The 23037-nt window shown below is 38.9% G+C and overlaps 1 protein-coding gene across 2 annotated transcripts; it reads left to right on the top strand.

Moving 5' to 3' along the window:
* The first annotated feature begins 740 nt into the window (after window positions 1-740).
* ppp6r2a (protein phosphatase 6, regulatory subunit 2a) lies at window positions 741-22920 on the top strand. 2 transcript variants are annotated; one of them, XM_077234239.1, is made up of 24 exons: window positions 741-1128; window positions 3024-3183; window positions 8159-8422; window positions 9838-10024; window positions 10145-10282; window positions 12583-12648; window positions 12765-12877; window positions 13023-13136; window positions 13259-13385; window positions 14286-14438; window positions 14567-14800; window positions 15603-15667; window positions 15815-15930; window positions 16023-16108; window positions 16648-16728; window positions 17665-17762; window positions 17915-17972; window positions 18073-18200; window positions 18285-18424; window positions 18510-18645; window positions 18792-18844; window positions 19177-19348; window positions 19721-19822; window positions 19910-22920. In XM_077234239.1, exons 3-24 carry the CDS (start codon window positions 8196-8198, stop codon window positions 19956-19958), a joined length of 2643 nt encoding a protein of 880 aa, XP_077090354.1. In that variant the 5' UTR covers window positions 741-1128; window positions 3024-3183; window positions 8159-8195; the 3' UTR covers window positions 19959-22920. The 2 variants fall into 2 exon arrangements, with proteins under 2 accessions (XP_077090354.1, XP_077090355.1); XM_077234240.1 differs by having other exon boundaries at window positions 790-1128; window positions 13023-13130.
* The last annotated feature ends 117 nt before the right edge of the window (window positions 22921-23037 follow it).

Genomic DNA, 23037 nt, shown 5'->3' with positions numbered 1-23037 from the left:
ATAAAAAAGAGTGTACACAAACGATGATGTTAAGAAAGAAAGTCAAACACAATTTGTTTTGACCCCTTCTTATTAATAGGGGTTGAAAGTGTACGTAAAAAAAAATCTTGCTTAAAGTTATTAAAGTGGGTTTTAGCCTACCATTTGCGTATTAACATTTATGAAAGTAAAATTCTCATATTGCCTTCAAAGGTTTGGTCATGCTGAAACTTGCATTGTCAGTTATTTTGTCATTAAAAAAACAAGCAAGCAAACAAACAAACAAAAACATGATGTCTAAGTCAGATAGATATTATTGACAATCAAAAGACTGAGGAGCAAAATGACAATTCAATAAACGGACAAAGCTCATCAAGACGTGTCAGATACAAAATCTTTGTTTTATTTTGTGTTGTACATTTTGGGATTTTTGTTTTATTTTTATTTGATTTTAGGATACTGGGTAGTGCGTTTAGTTTATAAATATAGGTTATAAAGTTTGGTTTATCTTAATAAAAGTATGAAAACAATGCTATGATTTTTTTTTAAGTAGCAATGAGGAAAAATTCACATTTGTTTTATTTGGTTTATTGTATTTTTACCTTGTAGTTTTCTTTTATTTTCCCTCTTTTCTTTAGGCCTATGTACTTCTAATATGATTGTTATTATTATTATTATTATTATTATTATTATTATTATTATTATTATTTTAAACTATGTTGATCTTGTCTAAACTAGTGCAATATACGCGGGGAGCGCGCACTCGATGCGCAGGCAATAATCTGACAGCACGCGCACGCGCGCGTCTATGACAGAGTTTCGCCATTTTGAATACAAACATATTAACGCTTTTTATTTTCCGATACCTCTTCCCTCTCTGTGCCTGTGAGTGGCCGAGATAACTCTACGTAGTGATTCGCAGCAAAATAATTTCCTAAAAATTAACTCATACATAAAGGAAAGCAGATAAACAACTTTAGTGAGGACGATGTCTCGCGTTTTGGGCAGATAGTTGAGAGGAAAACGGTCTCGTGGCAGCAGCGGGGTTTCACAGAGCGCGCGGGGCAGTAGCGCCACTGCTCCACTGCACGGGCCAGACCAGTACTAACCGACAACCAGTAGCCCGTTCTACAGACACTCATAGCGGGGGTAAGCTTACATGCACAGACTGTTTACTTGCGCAGATAGCACTGCTGGAACAGACGGTCTCTGCTTTACACCAAACCGTGCTTGTTTATGAGTATTTTGTTTAGAAAATGTGTCGTTTTAATTCCCATCAGAGGAGAAGAAACTTCTGTAACAGAGATTCAGCTGAAGTTAGCTAGACGAGCTAGCAAACAAACCGAAATTATCCCAATCTTTTGCGTTAAATAAAGCCAAGCGCACTCTACACATCTCTTAATCCATTTTGAGTTATAAACAAGTTTGTATTTGAGTTGTTTCAGTCGAGTTTGGGATTGTTATGAAAATACGGAAACCAGTTTTTGTCGTTAATATTAGCAGCTGAGGCTAACGGCTGCTAGCGGGGCCCAGCTGTTAACATGCGATCATCGAGATTTTCTGTTGAAACTGTTATTCTGCACTTAAAATCATTGTCACGTCTTGTGTGAGTTTGATAGGAGTACGTCGTCTTTAACCGTCCCGGCTTTATAAGGTGTGAATGATGCTCTGGTATGTTCTTGACGCCTATTGTAAACATTGGATTCAAATCATGTTGTCATTAGCAGCCACATGAGTAACGTTAATTCAGAAGTCAGTCATTCCTCTCTAGCTATTTAACTATAGAGTTGTACAACGCGATCGTTCAAGTATCACGACTGCAATCTCATTGGAAGTTTTGTAATGCTATGAACACCCCCTGTGGGGTCAGGACAAGTTGCTGGATCAACTTCCTAAGTAGGCAGCTTCTGGACAGTTGTGCAATCAGTGGCAGCTTATTTGACCTCAGCTGCTGCTGTCAAGAGATCCCATGCAACATCCCCGCTCGTGTGTGCTTTGTGTGGCAGGTTTGGTGCATGCAATTGCTGCTGCCTGTTGCTATTTTTGATGAATTGTAGAGCAGAGACATTTGCTTTCCTGTGTAGAGTTCATTGGGGAGTTCTCTGGTTGGTATTGTCATACTAACCTCTGCACGTGCACACAATCATGTCCACATCCACATAAAAGAAGGAAACAAGTCCTCTTTTATTTTTTTGGCCACTTTTCCCAAATGAAAGAATTGCTTCAGCTTGCACAGCTGCAGATCAATGATAGAGATTCTTTCCGGTATGTATTCTCTGTGCTGTTTGTCATCAGATGAATATGTTGTGCTCAAGGAAGCTGTGACCAGCTGCTGCTTTGAGTGCCATATGTGTACAAGATGTGGCGTTGCAGGTCCGCATTTCATTTAGGACAGTACATTAAGTGGATCCTTCCATTTTAACTTCCTAGTATCTGGTCTAAAGTTGAAGTGACATTAGCGAAATGTTGTGGCCAAAAATATCATTTGTTTATAGTCAAGCAATAATGTAGAAATGTATGAAACGAAACCAAGTTGGTCAGCACTGCAAATCTTGAACTTGAACCTGTTGCAAAATATGTGTGAGGAAATGTTTCGCCCTCAGGTGATATAGGGTGGACTCCTATTGAAATGGCTAGATTTTGCCTGTGAAAATTTGCCGAACAAGGGAAATGTGACCGTGCTTAAAATCTGAAGGCTTGAAATGCTTAAAATAACTGTGTATCTGCTTGTAGAGAGTAAGTATGGGGGTGAATTTATTGAAAATAATGTGTATGTGCATTTGTTCCCTGTGGGCACGGAAATGATGGTTGTACAAACACACATTTTCAGTTTACAAGACCTTCAATAGTTCTGATTTTAGCCTTGCACATTGTTTCAAGGTTCCTAAACTATTTGATGCAGTGTGTTTTTTTGCATTATTGCTTCATCATCATGTACTTACTCTGTGCATTGTTTTGTCGCATTGGTTCAAAGTGTTTTTACACCATGCCTGCATTGATTTTTGAAGGGTTTGCACTTTCTCATACTCGATTCTTTTCCCCAGTGTCGGTCCGTCTGAGGCGTGTATCCGAGGAAGGCCTGGTGGGAAGTGGACCTCATGCAGATTAATGCTAGGTCATTCTGTGCTGTCTGCATTCTGCCACTCAAATGCCTGTCTGCCTGTGGAGGAGGTGTAACTAAGGATTCACACGTTTCAACAGCTGGTAAAAATATATTTACTTAACAAATGCTATCAATGTTCCAGTGCTTGAGTTCCTGAGGAGTCTTTTACATAGCCTCACTAACAGATCACATCTCTTTGAGCAAGCAAAGCCTATCAGGCTGTGTGAAATGTATCGCCCAGGGTGTGATGCGTGGGTACCAGTCATCTTGTGGGAAAGGTCTGCTTTGTTCATGACCAGAGTTGTTAGAAAATCTTCACAGCACAGGTGATTTTAATCAGTAATGAAAGGAAAGTTGCTCTTCATGTTCCAGTTGCTTCATGTTTTGTTTTGAGTGGGACGTGTTAGTTGGACGCTTTAAAGGGTCATTCCACCGGTGCAGACATGAATATGTATTGAAAGTGGGTCATATATGTAGTAGAATAGTATCATAAATTTCTAATTTGGGACCTTCTTGGCCGATAAAAGGCAGAAAATGACTTTTTAGTGCTTGTGGATTGTAGACCACAATCCCCATAGTGCATTGCAATGCTCAGCTCCGCAGACCACTCCCACTACAGTAGCTAGCTTAACTGCAAGATATTTGTGCAATGAACCTGCCACGTTAGCGTGTTAACAAAATGAAAATAAACTTACTTTACAGAAAGGCGACCATTTGACCCTGTAGGCTTTGGCTGACGTTGCCAATTGAACTTAGGTATTCTAAAGTAGGTCTCCAGGACGCCACTATCCATATGGGGTGCGAAACTCAGGTGAGCAACAACACACACGTCCGTGTCATCCTCCGATTCCGTAGCACCGCTGGAATTCTCGGCAGCAGACAGACTCTTGTTCTGTGTCCATTGGCGCACAGTGAGAGCAAAGGCACCACCAAACTGCCGCAGCTCAAGCCATTGGGGGCTCCTCGTCCGCGGCAGGCAGATTGTCTGCATCGGCTGTGGTGGCAGCAGCTTCATCAAAGTCCAGATCCTCCATAATGCATCCGCCTCTGTATTCAGTACCTTCATCCATATTTTCAAAAAGTTTCTCCCAGTGAAATCAAACGCACTGGCACTGATCTGATAGGTCTGTTAGCGCATTAGGTCCAACCCCCTATGGGCGGGTTTGAAAGGGTGGGAACTAGTGCTTGTAGTCTTCACAGAAATCCCCCCCTTTTACACTTCCTCCTACAATGACGTAAAATGACGATTTTTGCATCATTGTAGGAGGAAGTGAAAAAGGTAAATAGAGGATTTCTCTCGTCTCAGGGGAAAATGAAAGAGTGTTGCACGACCATTCAATAGTATGACTGGATTTCTAACAATGGAAATCTTAATGCAAATGGGTGGAGTGACCCTTTAAAGGTCCATCAATTATTTTTGTCCCCTTCCATATTCTCCTGTTCTTCAGATTCTCTTTCATCTGTTAGTTCTGCTTTCCTTCGCTATCCTTCCCCCCTCCCACTCGGCCTATATCTTTGTTCCAAAACCTATTAGGCTGCCTACATAGACAGCTGCTTTTTAAGGCTACCATCATGTAACGTTATAAGTGAGTGATTTGAAACACACTACACATCAGTGGTTCTAAACCAGGGGACCGAGACTCACTAGGGGGCTTCAGCAAACTTCCAAGGGGGCCATAAGATGACTAAAAGGTATTAGAATGTATAAATTATGATCACCGATTTAAAATCTCAAAAATGAAAATTGTACATGTTAATGGAAAATGTATTTCTTATATAATATTAAAATAAAATATTTTTTATTAATTTATTAGTTGTTTCAATTGAACAAAATACAGTTCTTGAAACTTCTGAAATAACAAAATGAATTGTGGTTAATTAATCTAATATGTAAATACTAGGGGTGTAACGATATTTAAACCAACCGAAAAACCGCGATAAAGAACCCACGATATGTATCGCGATGCTCTCATGGCGTACCAAACCCGCCCCGCCCCCTACTGCCCTGGCTCATTGGACCTCATGTCTTATGTGTACACACCGAATTCAGTTTTGTAGCCTTACCACCATTAACACCATATAATAGCAAGCTCCGTGTTTTGTTACTTTCGATAATAAGCAAGGTGTAATCTTTCAAATTCTGTCTATTTGATCACGAAATTCAAACAATAAATGCCGTTTTGCCGCTCTTTGATGTGGCGTGACAGATCACTGTACTAGCTCCTCATTTCAAGCGGCAGCGCGCGAGTAAACGCGATCATCTCTTCCTCAGTTACAGAATAAACATGAGTGGACACCTGAAGGTATGTTGAAAGATACAATATACTTACTGAAAGGCATCATAACTCGTGTAATCGCTCAATCAGGGTTTCAGCGGCGGAAAGATGTCAATAAAACAGCTTACTTAGTTTGTCACATAGCATCATATTTACCTCAGCAGGCAAGTCATCCAGCTCCTAAAGAAATGAACTCTTGCACTAAATAAATGGACTATATTAGCCTATATATTACATTTTACTTAACCTGTTAATTATATCTTGATTATTTAATGTATGTTTAAAATATCTTTCATGAAAATGACAGCAACAGTGTAAATTATTATATTTCAATAACGAATTAGAGTAAAAACACAAGTTAATGCAAAAACTGCCTTATGTTCAGTTTACATGTTTTCATACAATGTGTTGATTATTATATCTAAAAAATAAATAGCATCTGAATTTAGGCTAAAAGTCTACGCTCTGTTGTTAACCTTTAATGTTATAGTAATGTGCGGGCTCCCTATATAGATTACAGCATTAGCAGATCTTTTTTTTTTTTTAAATCCTTGCAAAACATTTAATTGTAATTGAATTAATTTAAAGACAAAGACACAATTTTTTCATTAAACCACTGTTAAAAAAAAGAAGAAGCAATTTTAGCTTTCTAAACCCCAACCCACCGAACCGAGACGTCAAAACCGTGGGAAGAACCGAACCATCAGTTTTGTGTATCGTTACACCCCTAGCAAATACTAGGTTTGGGTATCGTTTGAATTTTAACGATTCTGATTCCGTTTATCGATTCCAATTCTAATCGATTCCTGATTTCGATTCCAATAAGGGACAAAAAACTTATCATTAAATATCATTAAAATATATTTTAAGTCTTATTGCAAAACATTTCATTGTACCTGAATAACATGGATAAAGATCAACAGGCTATAGAACACTTAGGCCTACACTTTTGGACTTACACAAGGAACTTTTGCCTATGGTTAGAAAATACCATAGCAAAAACAACTATAGCCTAACTAATATAAATTTCAACCATTATTGAAGATAAGTAAACACTCAGTAATTAAAAAAAAGAGCAAATAAACAAATGATCAATTGCACAAATACATCCAACTGAACAAAGATATGATTTGAAAAAAGTATTGATAACAAGTATCCGATTCCTGACCTTAAGTATTCGATACAAGAATTGGAATTGATTTTTGATTGTGTTGGACAACAGGTGGCATTTGAATAAAAAAAAAGGTTCAAGGCGATTCTGCATGCCTACATTTCATTCAATGCATCAACCACCTTGGATTTTTATTTTCATCATGCTTATCGCAATCTCATTCGGGGTTTGCTTTCTCTATAGATACCCATTTCATTGTCAGGCGAGACACTACAGGTGAATAGGGTAAAAATTTTAACTTACAGATATCACCATGAAACTTTACCAGTTGATTACTCACATGAATAGGAAAAAAAAATGTATGTCAAGTTTTCTGTAATTTTATATTTAAATATGCTAATCACGCTATATCTAATTAAATATGCACCAATTTGCATATATTTTGAAGTGACGTTTTTTGAAAATGAAAAAAACAGGGTTCAAAATTATTTTTGCATTTTGTTGATATATTCAATGAAAAGACATTTACAGAGGGGATTATGAATATCTTCTTTTGTTACCCTGTAAATCAGAAAATACTGCCAATAGCCTTAAAAAATTGATTTCCGCCCTATTTTTAGGCATAAAATGTCATATAAATCAGGCCAAGAATGATATATCAACAAATCCCTCTGTACAAACCTTCACAATATAGTTAGGAATAGGACTGTAAAGTTTGGTGTATGTAGGTGCTACAGAAGTGGAAAATCGTCACTAGGAGTGTAAGAAAAAACTCATTTTGAGAAAACGCCCTTTAAAGATTTTTATGGCAAAATTCCACTAATTTCTATTGAAAGCCATGAATTACAGACAAAATATGCTTTAGGTCCATGTAAAATCAATGTATCACACTGTTTAACATTCAAAACTCATCATTGCTTCATCCATCACTGATCATAACATCCAAAAGAACTCAAAACATCAAAACCACACATCAACAGTCCATCACACAGGTGAATATGTATCTGCCTGACGACTCACAACCACTTTAGGATCCCACAATTTCAGATTTGTTTAGTATTATATAGTAATTGTATTATACAAATTCTGAAATATGTTGTGTAATGTAACTGTTTTGTATATATACAGTAGTGTGTAAAGTATAGTATATATGCAATCTATGTATACAATGTCAGAGCACGTCACGTGACGATTCTGAACAAATCACGTTGTCAGAAATTGGCATCAGCCGATGAGATTGCGCATTTCCAGTTAAATCGCCAATTTTACTTTCATGATTGGTTGCTGACATACAGGAAATGACCGTATTTGGATCCGATAGCGTTGCAAAGGAGAGAGAGAGCGCTTTCTGACGGTGTCTGTGATGACAGGGTGCAGATAGCGATCGCGGAGCAGCATGATGATTTAGAACGCCAACTTTTGTTGAATTAATGCGAAATCTACACACGCTAACAGACAAAGTGTAGTAAAAAAAAGACCTAAATGTGTATTTTGGACTTTTTTTCAGCACAAGTCTGAAAGAAAACATGTTATTAAAGACAAATAGCCCAAAATCTCAAAATTGACCAGTGAAAAAAAAAAACGGATGTTTTTGCCTGCCTTGTCTCGCCGTAAAAGAAATATCCTGTGCACTGTGCGTTATAACTTGCTTGTTTTCATATTATCCTCACGCTCATGTCTTCTATTCAGGCCTGGGCTTTCTGCTGCAGCTCCCACCGCCGCCATCATGTTCTGGAAATTTGACCTGAACAACACCTCCCATATCGACCAGCTGCTGGATCGAGAGGGCGTGACTCTGAGAGAGTTGATGGAAGAGGAGGATATCCTGCAGGAGTGCAAAGCACAGAACCGCAAGCTCCTGCTCTTCCTCTCCAAGGATCAATGTATGCAGGAGCTGGTCACCCTCATCACAGAGGAGCCCTCTGCTGAGCTGGAGGAGAAAACTCGCTTCAAGTAAGAGAGAAACAGCTTTGCACCTTATTTTGCTAGTTTTGGCCAAATAGACACCGCAACACTCACTCAACCAATCACATGAGTTTGAGACGGGGCTACCTGTTTCATCAACAACTGCCAGATAGGGAGGTGTGCAGGATTTATTTTCAGTTTCGCTATGTAATGTTAATGGAATGGAAATTACACACTTTTTTTTTCAAGTTTAAAGGTGCGATCACATTTACTGTTGCTCAATATCGTGCAATCTGGAGTTTTGCATGAGGGTGAAAAAGTTCCAGATGCAGAATTTGCTCTGTTCAAGTTGGTCAAGCTAAATTGCTGTGTTGACCAATAGAAAGCTGCTTGGTTTGAAAGTGACTTATGTGTGAGCGTTGCTTCATACATCGCTACACTATTGTCAAAAGACAATGGACCTTTTTTTACCTGCAGAATTTTGCAGACATTTCTCTAATGTGGCTGCACCTTAATTGTTTATTCACTGCAAATGATCTATAGCCTAAATGTAAATATAGCTGGCAGTAAAAAGTATTCCGACTTGTTAAATTATGATGGTTGGACGTTTGTGTTGTTCACTGGTGGCCCTGCATGCTCGGAGCTCCTGGTTACAGGAGAGCTATAAAACTGACTGTAAAGATGTAGAAGTGCAGAGAAGTTGAGGGATGTGCATTTTAAGTTGACAAATGAAGGAAGAGGAAAGAGAAAAGAGAAGTGATTTAGTTAAAAGGTGATGTGTATACTCATGCATACCATTCTGCTACTTGTGTTTTAAAACAGAGTTGCTCTTTGTGAGGGTGGTGGTGTTCAAGGTAAACTATATGAAATACTCTCATGTTCTAAAGGGTTGAAATCTATCCGTTTTAGCGCTCTGTGTTGGGACCATATGGTTAGAAGGAGAGAGAGAAAAAGAGATTACAGTTCATTTAAAACTAATCATTTGGTTCTCCGTGTGTAGGAGGCAGAATCATTTGTCTTAAAATGAGCAAGTGGATTCACTCAAAACGTCTTTTCTCTCCAAGTATTGTGTAATGTTATTACCAGTGAAATATGTTCTCAGTACCACGGATCCAAATTTTTTTCTTAGTGATATTTTTGTTAAATGCAGAATCCTACAGTAGGATAAAGGCACTGAAGGACGCAGAGTTTATTACCCTCTCTTGTGGCACTAACAACACTGCACCACTGAGCTGACCAGTGTTTACTTTAGTGCTATCTGAGTGACAGAAGATAAGTAGAGCTACAGAACAACTTTGTTACTTTTGAAATGGCTTAATCGGAACCACAGAAATAGGCTTTGTTTGTCATGTTAAATACCGAGACACCACATGCTTTTTGTGGTCTGTTGCATACTGTTTGATAGTATTGTCACATGTAGTTTGAAGGTAATATAGACTTTTTGTTTTGTTCTGTTTACCCAGGTATCCAAACATTGCCTGCGAGCTCCTGACCTCTGATGTGGCTCTTATCAATGACAAGCTGGGTGGAGATGAATCCCTTTTAGAGAAGCTCTACCACTTTCTGGAGCAGGAGCCGCCCCTTAATCCCCTACTGGCCTCTTTCTTCAGCAAAACCATCGGCAACTTGATTGCACGTAAAACAGACCAGGTACTCACACCTGATCTCACATGGCTCGGAATATGAATACACACCAAATAGCACAAAGGAAATACTGAGTTATTTGTTTGATTTGTATTGTCAGTAAGTTGTATGTTATTCCACATGCAGGTAATCTCTTTCCTAAGGAAAAAACACAACTTTATCAGTCTGGTGCTGAATCACATTGATGCCTCGGCCATGATGGACCTATTGCTGCGCCTCATCAGCTGTGTAGAGCCTGCCCCTTTGAGGATGGAGGTCCTCAATGTAAGCACACTAATATTTCCATATATATATATATATATATATATATATATTTGGCTTGCTACGATAGTCGGTGTTACACGTTGTTCAGTAGCAACACCGGTTTCATCACTTGCCCACCGCGGCACTGCAAAAAAAAAAGTTTAAAGCGTTAACAATATTTAACGCAATTACGCAGTATCCGTTAAGACCTGCCTATTACACACAGATGACCCACAGAAAAGACGCGCGTCAGTATCGAGTTCTTTTTCGGGCACACATAGGGCTGGGCGGTATATCGAGTTTGTACAATATATCGATATTTTTTTCCCCACGATATGGAATGAGGCAATACCGTTTATATCGATACAGTAGTTTGATACGAGCACATCTGAAAAATAGTGGAGTACGCAGTGTGTGCTCCTGCAGTGAAAGAACAGTACAATTTGTCCTAAACATGACACAAGCTTATTAAGCACTTCAAAATAACTGGTAAGATAGTTAACAAGTTTAAAGCAGCTTGCCCTGTCAGATGCTCGGACAGATAGCCTACTGTTAGTGACTTAAAGATAAATACTGGCGCTGTTTAATGCGTTTGAGACGTGGTGCTTTCCTCAGTGCTTAACTTACATTTCACAGGTATATTCTCCATCTGTAAATGTTCAAACAAATCAAACAAATATGTCCATTTCACTGTCAGGAGAGGACGAGCTTCTGCAAATGAATCTCCGCTAAAATTCAAGCTTCCGTGAATGAGCGCCGCCGTGCGCATGCGCGCCAAACAGACGAGCACAATAGAACAGTAGCGCAACAATTCTGACTAAAATACATATTACTAAAATATTTGTTGTTGGAGACAATAAATGTGCCATATGTGGAATTTTAAACCTACAAGTAATATTTTTATGAAAGTGACCATTATAATGGGGTAATCAAATGCAGGCTAATATAATTAGTTTGTGCTTGTGTTTTTATTTTCATTTTTAGTTTTGCCTTTAGTCATTTTTAAAAACAAAAGCATTATTTTTGTTTTTAGTTTGTAATGTTACAATGTTAGAATATAATGTGATTTTAACCACCTTTTTGCACATTATATATTGCATAGCCTACATTACATTCCCTATTTGTTTCCATATCCTTCAATATCAACATTGTTTGGATATCATTGAGCAGGATGTGTAATATTTTTATTTTTTAAATAAATACATGTTCTTTATCCAAATAGAAAAACGTAGAAGGTACCGAGATATATATTGTATATCGCCATTTAACCAAAAAATACCGAGATATGACTTTTTGGCCATATCGCCTAGCCCTAGGCGCGCACACAAATTATGCCAAAATGTCTGTTTTGTCGAGTGTCCTCATAAGAGCAGTCTTAAATGATCGCGCTGACAGGCAGGGCCGAGCAGGATATATTTAATATGAAAAGTCTCAACTTTCAAATACGGTCAGTCAAAGAAAATTAAACAATAAATAGGCCTACCTCTTTAATGTGTCGTGACAGATTGCCTCAGTTAAAGCCAAGTTCAAATCCACCGACGTTAATCTACTAACTCTCCTGACTGTTTTGTCGGACAAAAATTGTGGATTTTGATTGGTCAGATTGAATGTCAATCAAACTCCCTGCGAAGGATGAATTGACGATAATTTAAATGTGAAAGTGAAGTACACACTGTCGCACCACCTTTTTATAAGCGATGAAAAAAAAATTTTGTTTAGTTTTCAAATTAGCGGCAATTCAGGGCACAATAACAAAACAGTGCTGCTCCGCACGACCGTACCATTATATATGCCCGTGCAAACGCGCACATTTTTCGCTTGCCTTTAAATTAACAATTTAAAACCCCCCGCCGGCGATACCGGTGTTGTCACACGTCGATTAACCGGTGGGAAAATATCCTCACCATCACATCCCTAATATATATATATATATATATATAAATGAAATTTAACAGATTTCTACTTTTTAAGGGACTACTTACGAGCTGCTTTCTGTTTCTTTTCTTGCGTCCAACTATGTTTAAATGCAATAACATGTTCTGTGTGAAGGGTCCCATGTGTTGTTGACTCTACAGCAAGTGAATTTAGAGGTTCATGTGATGGTTAATCTTGTTCAAAAGCATTTTACACTGTTCTGCCCCTAGGAGCATGAACCGTTTGTAGAAACTATATCTTGTGCTAGTGCTAGTGAATTATTCAATTGGTTAAACGAGACATTGACTCACGTTTAGCCTGATTGTTATCCTCCAAGCCCTGGCTGAATCCTCACTCGTCATTGTGGGGCGTGATTCTCATCTGTGAATGAATGTGTGTGTTTGCAGTGGCTGAATGAGGAGAGACTCATCCAGAGACTCACAGAGCTCATGCACACAGGGAGAGATGAAGAGGTACAAATATCACTCACTTTGCTGAACGTTTCACCTCCAGCCCACATGATTTTAGTTATGGAAGTTTAAAAAAAAAACCATCTAAGTACATTCTTTTTCACTTAATTCTTCTGCAGAGACAATCTAATGCATCCCAGACTCTTTGTGACATAATCCGACTCAGTCGAGACCAGGCCAATCAGCTGTCAGAGGTTACAGAACCAGACCCCTTACTCGCTGTTCTGGAGTCGTAAGTGCCCAATCTGATTAGCTAAGATCACAGTCATGTTATAAAAATCTACTCACTCAATAAAGACTGATTACCAGACAGTGCTTGTTTCTCTGATGTAATCGCTGTTTTTGTATCTCATCCACTCATGTCGATGTCTTTGTAGACGAGAGAATGTGGGAGAGCTTTTGAAGAACATGTTTGAAGGGGAAAGGACTGAAGCGTCTGTCGTCAATGGAACGCAAGTGCTTCTTACGTTACTGGAGTCACGAAGGTCAGGGTGAGTTCATCCATTATAGGGCCTAATTAAACCTAAAATAAACAGCCATGCTCGGACACTTGCTGTTCTCACTTTTTTATCTTTCCATGACCTTCTGTTATCTCTGTGTCTGGTGTTGTTAGGCTGGAGGGTCTGATGGACCTGTATTCTCAGGGATGTGAAAGGTCTTACACTGTCAACAGCAGTATTTTACGTGCTATTGAGCCTCATTTAAAGGACTTCCAGCAGCTCCTACTGAACCCTCCTATGGTACCAACACACACACACACACATGCAACTAAGCTCCATCTGTGTATAAATGTCATCTCAGGGCTTTTACATTTTACAATAATATTAAAATGGAAAACAGTTGTTTTAAATTATAAAAATATTTTGCGATATTACTGCTCTTAAAATATTGGTTTTAAAAAGATGAATAATTTTTCTGATTTTTTTTGTATTAAAGATACAAGGAAAATGTTTTTTGCACAGATGACTCTTGCTCTGTTTCAAAACTTAAGCTGCGTTGCTGCCTACATAACTGAAGCGAAACCTTGTAAGTGACTGATTTTGAACTACATAGGTGACATCCCCTTCCTGTCACTTAAATGGCACTCTTCACAATAAGCACATTGAGAGACTCGATTGCGATACAATCAGATGCATAGTATATTGATCTTATTGCAAAAGATTTATCTATGCTTGTTTAATTAAAAAAATATATATATTACAGTGTAATTTGAAATCAAAATGTCATAACTTGCCCCAGCCCGCCACAATCAACTGCAAAGCTCACATTCATTTTGGAGTGCAATGGCCACATCACAAAATCCAATCAACAACTAATGGGTAGAACCAAGTCTACCCTTTTTTTCAAAAATTTGTTACGCTTGGATATACTTCACATTTCGGAAGTAACGTTCTGTTGCAAGAAACAAGCTCCTTCCATTTTGTTGTGACTTTAGGGTGTCTTAGAAGGTAGCATAATATTGCTGACAACCTTTTAGAACAGTCTTCAGGAACATCATTTTAATGATGCCTTAAAGTGTGTCAGTCTATGTTGGCTTTTAAGTTTTGGAGCAGAGCTACTGTCTCATCAATCACTGTGCAATGGGAAGAGTGATGGCCCTCTAACAATGTGTAACTCTCCCTCCACTTGCTGTAAAACAGAGAAGTGCAATACTCACCACAGTGGGCGTTCTGGAGCAGCCCCTTGGGAGCGCCCGCCTTCATGTGGCCAGACTGGTGGCTTCTCTGCTGCAGACTTGCGACCTCAGCATCTGCCAAGAGATCTGCAGACTCAACACCATGGACCTGCTGTTGGTAAATCACTTACACACAGCCACATTGAATATCGCAGACTCAACACTATGAGCTGGCTGTGGGTGGACGATCTTGTTTTTCATCTTTTTTTTTTCTTTCTTTCTCTCTCCCTCACTCTCTGGTTGCAGGATTTATTCTTTAAATACACCTGGAATAATTTCTTGCACTTGCAAGTGGAGCTGTGTGTGGCATCCATCCTGAACCACTCTGTCCACACGGACTTCCAGAACCCAGGTCTGCAGAACCACGAGGAGAGACCACCAGCTACTGGCACAGGCACCCAGGAGGAGGAGGGAACACCTGGCCAGAACAGCAGCTCAGATCCAGCAAAAACACCAATTCAAGATGCTCTTGTTGTCAATGTAGGCCATCTGTAGTATATATCTGTTTTCGATCATGACTGCTTTCTTACAGCGCTTGTCAGATCGTCAGATTATCTTAGAGGAAACAGGGTAGTTGGGCTTCACTGCAAATATACTATCAATCAAAAGTTTGGTCACAATTTTTTTTTTAAAGAAATAATCCTTTTTTAGCAAGGATGCATTAAAGGGATCAAAAGTGACATTAAAAACACGTATAATATTGGTTATAACACAAAGGATATCGGTTTCAAATAAATGCTGTTATTTTTTAATAAAAATATTAAGCAGCTCAACTGTTTTCAACATTGATAATTATAAAATGTTAGTTTGCACCAAACCATTATACTAGACTGCTTTCTGAATGATCATGTGACACTGTAGTAATGGCTGCTGAAAATTCAGTTTTGCCATCACAGGAATAAATTACATTTTACAATAATATTAAAATAGAAAACAGTTGGTTTAAATTATAATAATATTTTTCAATATTACTGTTCTTAAAATACTTGTTTTAAAAAGATGAAAAAATAACCCTAAACTTTGGAACAGTAGTGTATTGCTCATACTTCGGTTCAAGAATCTGAACAAACCACAAAGCCTAAGCACTGAAATTTGACCTTAAATTCATCCTGCACCGTTTGTGCTACAGCATGAATGATAGCTCAAATCTTGTGGTTTGTTGAGTATAGGTGTGTCACTTTTGTTTGCTGCGCTTTCTCGTTTCTTTTTACACTCTGTCTCTTCCACTCTTTGTGTTTCCTGTTGTTCATTATTCACAATGTTGACTGTCTGCTTTCCTCAGCTCTTCCAGCATTGCCGGCTGGTGCAAAGGATTCTGGATGCTTGGGAGGAAAATGACAAAATCCAGTAAGGGCTTCTGTTTACTGTCATTGATTTATATGCAGTGGGTCTCTAGCACATGTGTAGTCCCATGAAGCTCATCTTCATACCCATTATTATGTCAGTATGTGTTTGATGTCTGTCTGTCTGGCTAATTATAGTTTCTCTACCTAGGGGTGAAGGGGGCAGGCGGAGGGGAAACATGGGTCACCTGACAAGAATTGCAAACACTGTTGTTCAAAACCTGGAGAAAGGGCTGGCTCACTCTCAAATTAATGACCTAATTAAAGGTTTGTAGTGCATGAACCACATAGTTTATGCAGTGATGATGGCTGAGATAAGAGTGTGGTTACTGGGATAACAAAGACTTGTATATCCACAGAGCTGCCAGAGGACTGCAGAGGCCGCTGGGAGAGTTTTGTGGGTGAGACTTTAAGAGAGACCAACAGGAGAAACACAGTGGATTTGGTGAGGAATGCATTCACGCACATTTCAATGCATTGGGCAGATGGATTTAAAGTTAGTCAATGCAATGGAAATTTACATCAGATTTTAGTGAAGAGAGTTCAGTGTTAACCCTTCTGATGCATGAATTGTTAAATCACAAGTTATAAATGCATACTAATAAAATATTAATAATAATATAAATATTAAATATGAATTATATTTTGTTTCTTTTAGTTTCAGAGCAAGAATATAATCTTTCCAGGTCTTCTTTTTCTCTTTCAAAATTTGTTTTGAGAGAGTTAACAAATCTGTCCACTAATACAGATGATAATAGTAAATATTCCAGAGATGCTTAGTGCTTCTTCACTTTCCTGAAACATATACCATAAAGATGCAACATCACACCTTGTATCGTCAAAATGGCTTTTAAAGCTCTGTTCATTATAGTATACACCAATCAACAGGGTTACGTTTTGAGGTTTATTTAAATACATGTCATTTTCAGAGAATGTTACATGGTTTAGCGCTGATTTCAGATTGGTTCTCATCCTGTGTTCCAGGTAAGCACTCATAACTTACACTCATCTAGTGAAGATGATGACATGGAGAGCCCGTTCCCCAATGATCTGTCTATTCAACAAGTAAGAAGCAACAAATAAAGAGCCAGCATGAGTCTACTTTAAAGGAACACTCCACTTTTTTTGGAAATAGGCTTCATTTTTTTTTACCGTTTTCTAATCCATTCAGCTGATATCTGGGTGTGGCAGTAGCACTTTTAGCATAGCTTAGCATAGATCATTGAATCTGATTAGACCATAGAATTTCTTTAAAAAAAATGACCAAAGAGTTTTGATATTTGTCTTATTTAAACCTTCACTCTTCTGTAGTTACATCATGTACTATGACCGACGGAAAATGAAAAGTTGCGATTTTCGGGGCCGATATGGCTAGGAACTATACTCTCATTCCTGCGTAATAATCAAGGAACTTTGCTGCCGTACCATGGGTGCAGCAGGCGCAATGTTATTATGCAGCGCCTGAAAATAGGCTAACTTCTGTAAACATAACCAACGTGACAACCTGCTTGCACAGGGAGCGTGCCTTGTAACCATGGAGACATTTGTGAGAGACGATTCAGAATGGAAAGTGGCGGAGTTAAACAAGGCAGGGGACTGTGAATTTACAAGATTCGAACCGCTTCCTGAGCTAGTCAGGCCAAGCGAGGCTCCGGACGTCATGAATGAGATGATTTTTCGACACACGCTCCGAAGCCTCGGCACAGAACGTAACATCACTAGTATTTTGTACCATATAAACTGTAGATACACAATACCGATAATTCTACAAGTTTCTTTTAATTAAACTATACACTACCTCACCAGAATTGTACAACAAAACTACTAAAACAAGTGCTACTGCCAGACCCAGATATCGGCTGAATGGATTAGAAAACGGTAAAACTCAACTGTTTAACTCTAGGGGAGTTGGAAAATGAGCCTATTTTCAAAAAAAATGTGAGTGTTCATTTAAGCTCCTTACAGCTAACTGGATACGTGTGATATTTTTTTGCCTTTTAGGCGTTCTCTGATTACCAGATTCAGCAGATGACCGCCAACTTTGTGGATCAGTTTGGTTTTAATGATGAAGAGTTTAGTGAACATGATGAAAATATCAAGTGAGTGCTAAAGAACGCTTCTCAGATCCAGTGATGAGTGTTGAAATACATTTCAGAATGCTGCAGAGACTTGCATTGATGTACTGCTTTGATATATTTTGTGGTGAAGATTGTCAGTGATGATCTTTAAGAGTACTCTTTAAATCTTGCAGTGCTGCATTCGATCGGATTGCTGAGATTAACTTTAACATAGATGCAGATGATCATAGTGTAAGTGCCTGCCACTGAAAACACCATTTTTCAAACTATCACTAAACCCTGCTGTAAGTGTTTGTTTTGATGCTTTATTTGCGTTTTTGTGCTCCTTTAGGCCAATGCTGCAGCTTTTGAGGCGTGTTGTAAAGAAAGAATCCAGCAGTTCGATGACTGTGAGGAAGAGGAGGATATTTGGGATGAAAAAGAAATTAACTATGCAACACAAATCAAATCCAGATCGAGGTACAGCACACAATTGATATGCTTGAGGAAATGGATTCTGCTGTTTTGTTTATTGAAGTTACATTCTCTATTTATTGTTTCCAGGTTTGGGGTGTCCCTTTCTTCAGATAGTTCACCCAAGAGTGCCGTGAGGAATGGGGGTGGAGGCCGCGGGTCGGCCTCAGAGGAAGAGGATGTTGAGGAAGAGGCCAGTCCTCAGCAGTCGACAGCAGCTCAGACTCAGAGTGAGTGCTACATCATCCCCCACAAATCTGAATCTTTCAGCTGAATTCATTCAATGAAAATTCTTTGTATTTGTGTTGTGTACAGACTCAGGCTGGGCAGCTAGTTTTGGTGAGACGGAGGTCAGCTCCTCTGGGGCCTGGGGTGGCTCCGCTCAGCAGGGCAATGCGGGTTCGCAGGACACAGGCTGGGCCACCTTCACTGAATTCCATCCTTTCAGCAGGTAAAGACCACTGAAGAGCACTTCATGCTACATGTGATACTGTTTTGGAATGTTTGTTAAAGCGAGCAGAAAATATTGGTTTGTTTGGATATTTGAATTATGGGAATGCCTTTATCTCTCCTAATTCATTGGCCTTTATATTACAGCACAGAGTCCAGCAACACTGAGGGACAGCCTCAGCAAGGCCACGGGAAGGACTGTGAGTAGCACTGATTTTTTGGTCTTAAATTTATCTGATCGGATTTAAAGTGGTAATATTTTTGGCAATCACGTTTTCCTTGATCTTTTAAATACCAGTAATATGTACTGTAACTTTTATAACTCAACTTCCTCTCCAGTCTGAAAAGCCCATGTATAGAATCTGAGCTGCAAAAATTAAACCCCAAAACATTGACACATGGTTGCCTACATTTACATGTTAATGGCATGGTGCAGTAATACTGTTGATGTAGATAAACAAGGAAAACTTAGAAGAGGGTCGAAATTTTGCCTTTTGGTACCTGAAAGTGTCTATTTATTTATTTTTTTCAGTGGCCGGCAGTGGTTCAGCTACAGGAGGATGGGAAGGAAGTCCTGAGCAAAAAGCCCCTCTGGTGGCCTCAGACAGCAGCTCATCTGGAGGCTCAGACAGCGAAGAGGACCCTGGAGAACATAAGGCTGAGGGTACTCCTAAACCTGCCAACCAGATAACAGCTCCCTTGAGGTAAGAACACTTGCACACTATTACACAAGTAATAGCAGCAGCGTTTTATGCGGCCATTTTAATAAGAATCCACGCAATTGGGAATTTTTGAGACAAAGATTTGGCAATGGATTCATATATGTTGCACAAATTTGCAATGTTGACCAACAGAAACCTGCTTGGTTTGAAATTGACTTCGCTGTGAGCCGTGCTTCATACATCGCTAAACTATTGACAGTGGACTGTTTTCACCCACAAACTTTAGCTAATGTGACATCACCTTTAGAATACCTCTCACTCCACTTGTCCAAGTGATTCAAACGATTGAACTGATTTTCGAAGAGTGATTATTGATGTGTAAAAGTATTTGGCGCATGCACTTTTTCTCTGCAGCGAGGTGCCTACTGATGCTCTGGAAAAGCTACGCATCACCGACAGTAACGAGCCTTCAGCGCCTACAATAGAGTCAGACGAAACCACTGTGACGGCGACGAGGTAACAGTGAATGTGTAGTAAGCTGATGTTATATGATGGATAAAAAACTGCCTCTATCCTCTCTTACTCACTCTCATGCCTCTACAGAGTCGAGGCACCCACTCCCGCTGAGGTTACGCCTAACGGACCGGTCTGAAGGCTCTGGATAGGAGTCCGACCCACTCTCCACCTCTTCCATTTTGAACCCCCAAACCTCAATAACACTTTTGGTGTTTAAATAAAAGAATGCTGCCATGTTATTGGTCCTGGATACTGCCAATCAGCCCATCATTGGAGGAGGAAGAGGAGGAGGACAGGGGCATGTAACACAAACCAGTAACCAGTACAGTGCTCAGAGGTGTTAGTCTTTTAATCTTTTCAACTTTGTATGGGATATGCACAGTTTTAAATGTAGCAGTGACCGCGTGTGATTACAGGATCTGCCAGGACTTCTTTTTTTCCTCGGTTTGTGTCCCTTCCTTAATTTTTCTGGATTCTTTTTCGCTCGCAGCCTTGGATGGTAGAAAACAGGGATGTGAAGGTCCTGATTGGAAAAAACAGGCTCATCCTTCACAGCATAACGTCTCGAACATCCTCATGCAAAATCGAAAGCCTCGTTGCCTGACAACAGCCTCTGCGACAATTACTGTATGTTGAAGCACAACTGAAGTGTTCTGTAATGCTTGACACTTTTCTGCACAGGTCACCGCCCCGCAAAGTTCACTTTTAGGATTTTTAAACATAATTATGGCCTAATCTCTTTAAATCATGTATTTGAATGTTCTGAAGTGCTTTGGGGCAGAAATGTATGAAATTGGAGTTGATACTCTGACATGGTGTCCATTTTGGCACTTGTGCAATAATGTTTTGCCATTTAATTTAAATTCGACTCATTCGTAAACTATACATTCATGATGGGGGTGGACCTATTTGAATTTTTTTTCCGACTTTTTCTTTTCATTGCATGCAAAATGTTATTTATCAAGCATATACAAGCAACTGTTTTTTCCAACAGCGCTCAAGGTAGTTCGTCAAGACCTTCTGATTGTATTCAATTACATTCGTCCATTTGTTTTTCTACCCTTTGATGATCATTCTAGTGCATTTTCTGCTCAAACTTTCTGAAAATGTAATCATGGGTTTAAAGCTAAAAGTAATCATAATGACCTTTGCCTTAAGTTACAAATCCTTCAAAATCCCTGTAACAGTACAGAAGGGTTTGCCTCAAAGCAAACAGGCTTTTTTTGTCTGTTTTTAAATGTCACCCGGTCACAAAAGAACCACCACCACAATTTTATTTGCGTTCTTATCAGTGCCCATGCAGCACATGACTCCCCCCACCCCAGAGGCCAAGAAATTACGCCCCTACTTCCTAGTATACTATATAGTACCCTAATGAAATACCCACAGGACAGTGTTATGCATCGGCAGATTTTTTTTATCATAACTTGTTATATGCTGTCAGAAAGACTTTTTGAACTTGTCTCAACCTTCCGGAAGTTCATGTTGGAAATACCAAGATCCACTTCTTGTAATATTTCATACTGAACATCAGGTGATTTTTTTTTTTCCTCCAGGTATTTTTTGGTTATCAAAATTCACGTATCATATCTCTGCACGCTTACAATGGTACCAAATCTGTTGGATTACAGGATTGGGATATTGCATTATTTATTTTGCACTTATTGAGGTGTTAGTGTGGAGACCTGGTATCCCATCATGCATTGGAACATCATGTTTATTTCTCTCTTCATGGTCTTTGCCGCTGGAGTGTAAAATCTCCATTGACTCTGCTTGATATATCGATGACATGTTCAAATAGTTTTGTTTCCAAAGCCAAACGTATGTATTTGCCTTTTTTTTTCTTTAAATGTTACAAAAAAAATCTTATTTTTAACTTTAACCAATATTATTTTACATATTGTAGAGATTCTAATTTATGTGATCTTCAGCAACCAAAATATTGCTCTGTTCAATTCAGTTCATGTGTCTGGAGTCTGGACTGTTTCTGTACACCACAGATTGAGTGTTAAGAGCCTTGTATTCATTCATCGTCCCATTGAGAGTCTCAGTTACGCAGATGATGTATTATTTTCAAGAGCTGCCAAAAAACATTTAATTTTAATGACTGTTCCGGGTTCGATAGTATCAAAACAAAATAATTTTGACTCGTTCCTCGGATTGTATAAACAAGCAAACATCGTGTTTGCAGTCGTCCATTTAAGACATTGCTCTGAAATAAACTTTTAAATTGTTGCTGTTTCTAAGGTATATCATTAGACATGGTTGTGAAGACAGGACACGTGATAACGCCACTTGGAATACTCGATTCTGATTGGTCAATAGCAAGCAACGTCCACACTTTCCTTTCATACTAAAACCAGTCTATGACTAAAACGCAACTGGCGCCATCTAGTGGGGGGGGGGAAATCTGGTTATTACAACTCAAATCGAAATTCCATTTCCGCGTATTTATTTCCTTTCTAAATAGCCGTGTACTAAGCAGGATAATGTACAGTCAAACGGTCATTATTACTTTCCAAACAAATTGGACTTGGACTGTAATAAAATACGAATTTGACAACAACTACAGCTTAAATAACACGTTTTGTTTATTATAAACTAAAGAGGTCGAAATTATTCTGTGGTAACTGACAGCATTGAACCCGGAACATTTTAAGGAGTTCTACAGCTGTACGAGCTCCCTCCCATTTTCAAATCCTCTCCCTCTGGATTTCATGGATGTGTTTTATGCACTTGTAAATAGTGGTTATATATCGACATGCCATAATAATGATGCTGGATTTGAGCAGGTGGAGGGGAAGGACACATGCTGCAGGATAAATGAATTAATTACCATGTTTCAGAGCACTTCACTTTCAGAACTTCCCACTAGTCACATTTGTTTTAAAGCATTCAAAAATGGAGACAAGGAAATATAGTTTTAAAATGTGGCTTGTCAGAATATAAGGTATTCATTAATGGCATAAATATAGTTCTCAGCCAATAACAAATTGACATTTGTATAGACTGGGTCTGTACATTATATTGTTGCCTATATCAGTATCTATATATATTTTGGTATTTTCAGAATGGAATAAATATGTTATTGAGAGAAATGATTTTTTATCAGTTAAGCTGACAGTGAAAATCCCCATCCCTTTCTTGTGCAGCAGTGTACTTTGAAACATTCTGGTCTTTTCTTAGGCCGATGAGAACCGAATGGATGCCTAGGA

The sequence above is a fragment of the Siphateles boraxobius genome, unplaced genomic scaffold (genome assembly GCF_051911475.1).
Source record: "Siphateles boraxobius isolate OS27281-9 unplaced genomic scaffold, OSU_SipBor_1 19, whole genome shotgun sequence".
NCBI lineage: Eukaryota > Metazoa > Chordata > Actinopteri > Cypriniformes > Leuciscidae > Siphateles > Siphateles boraxobius.
This window is presented reverse-complemented; position numbering and strand designations above follow the sequence as displayed.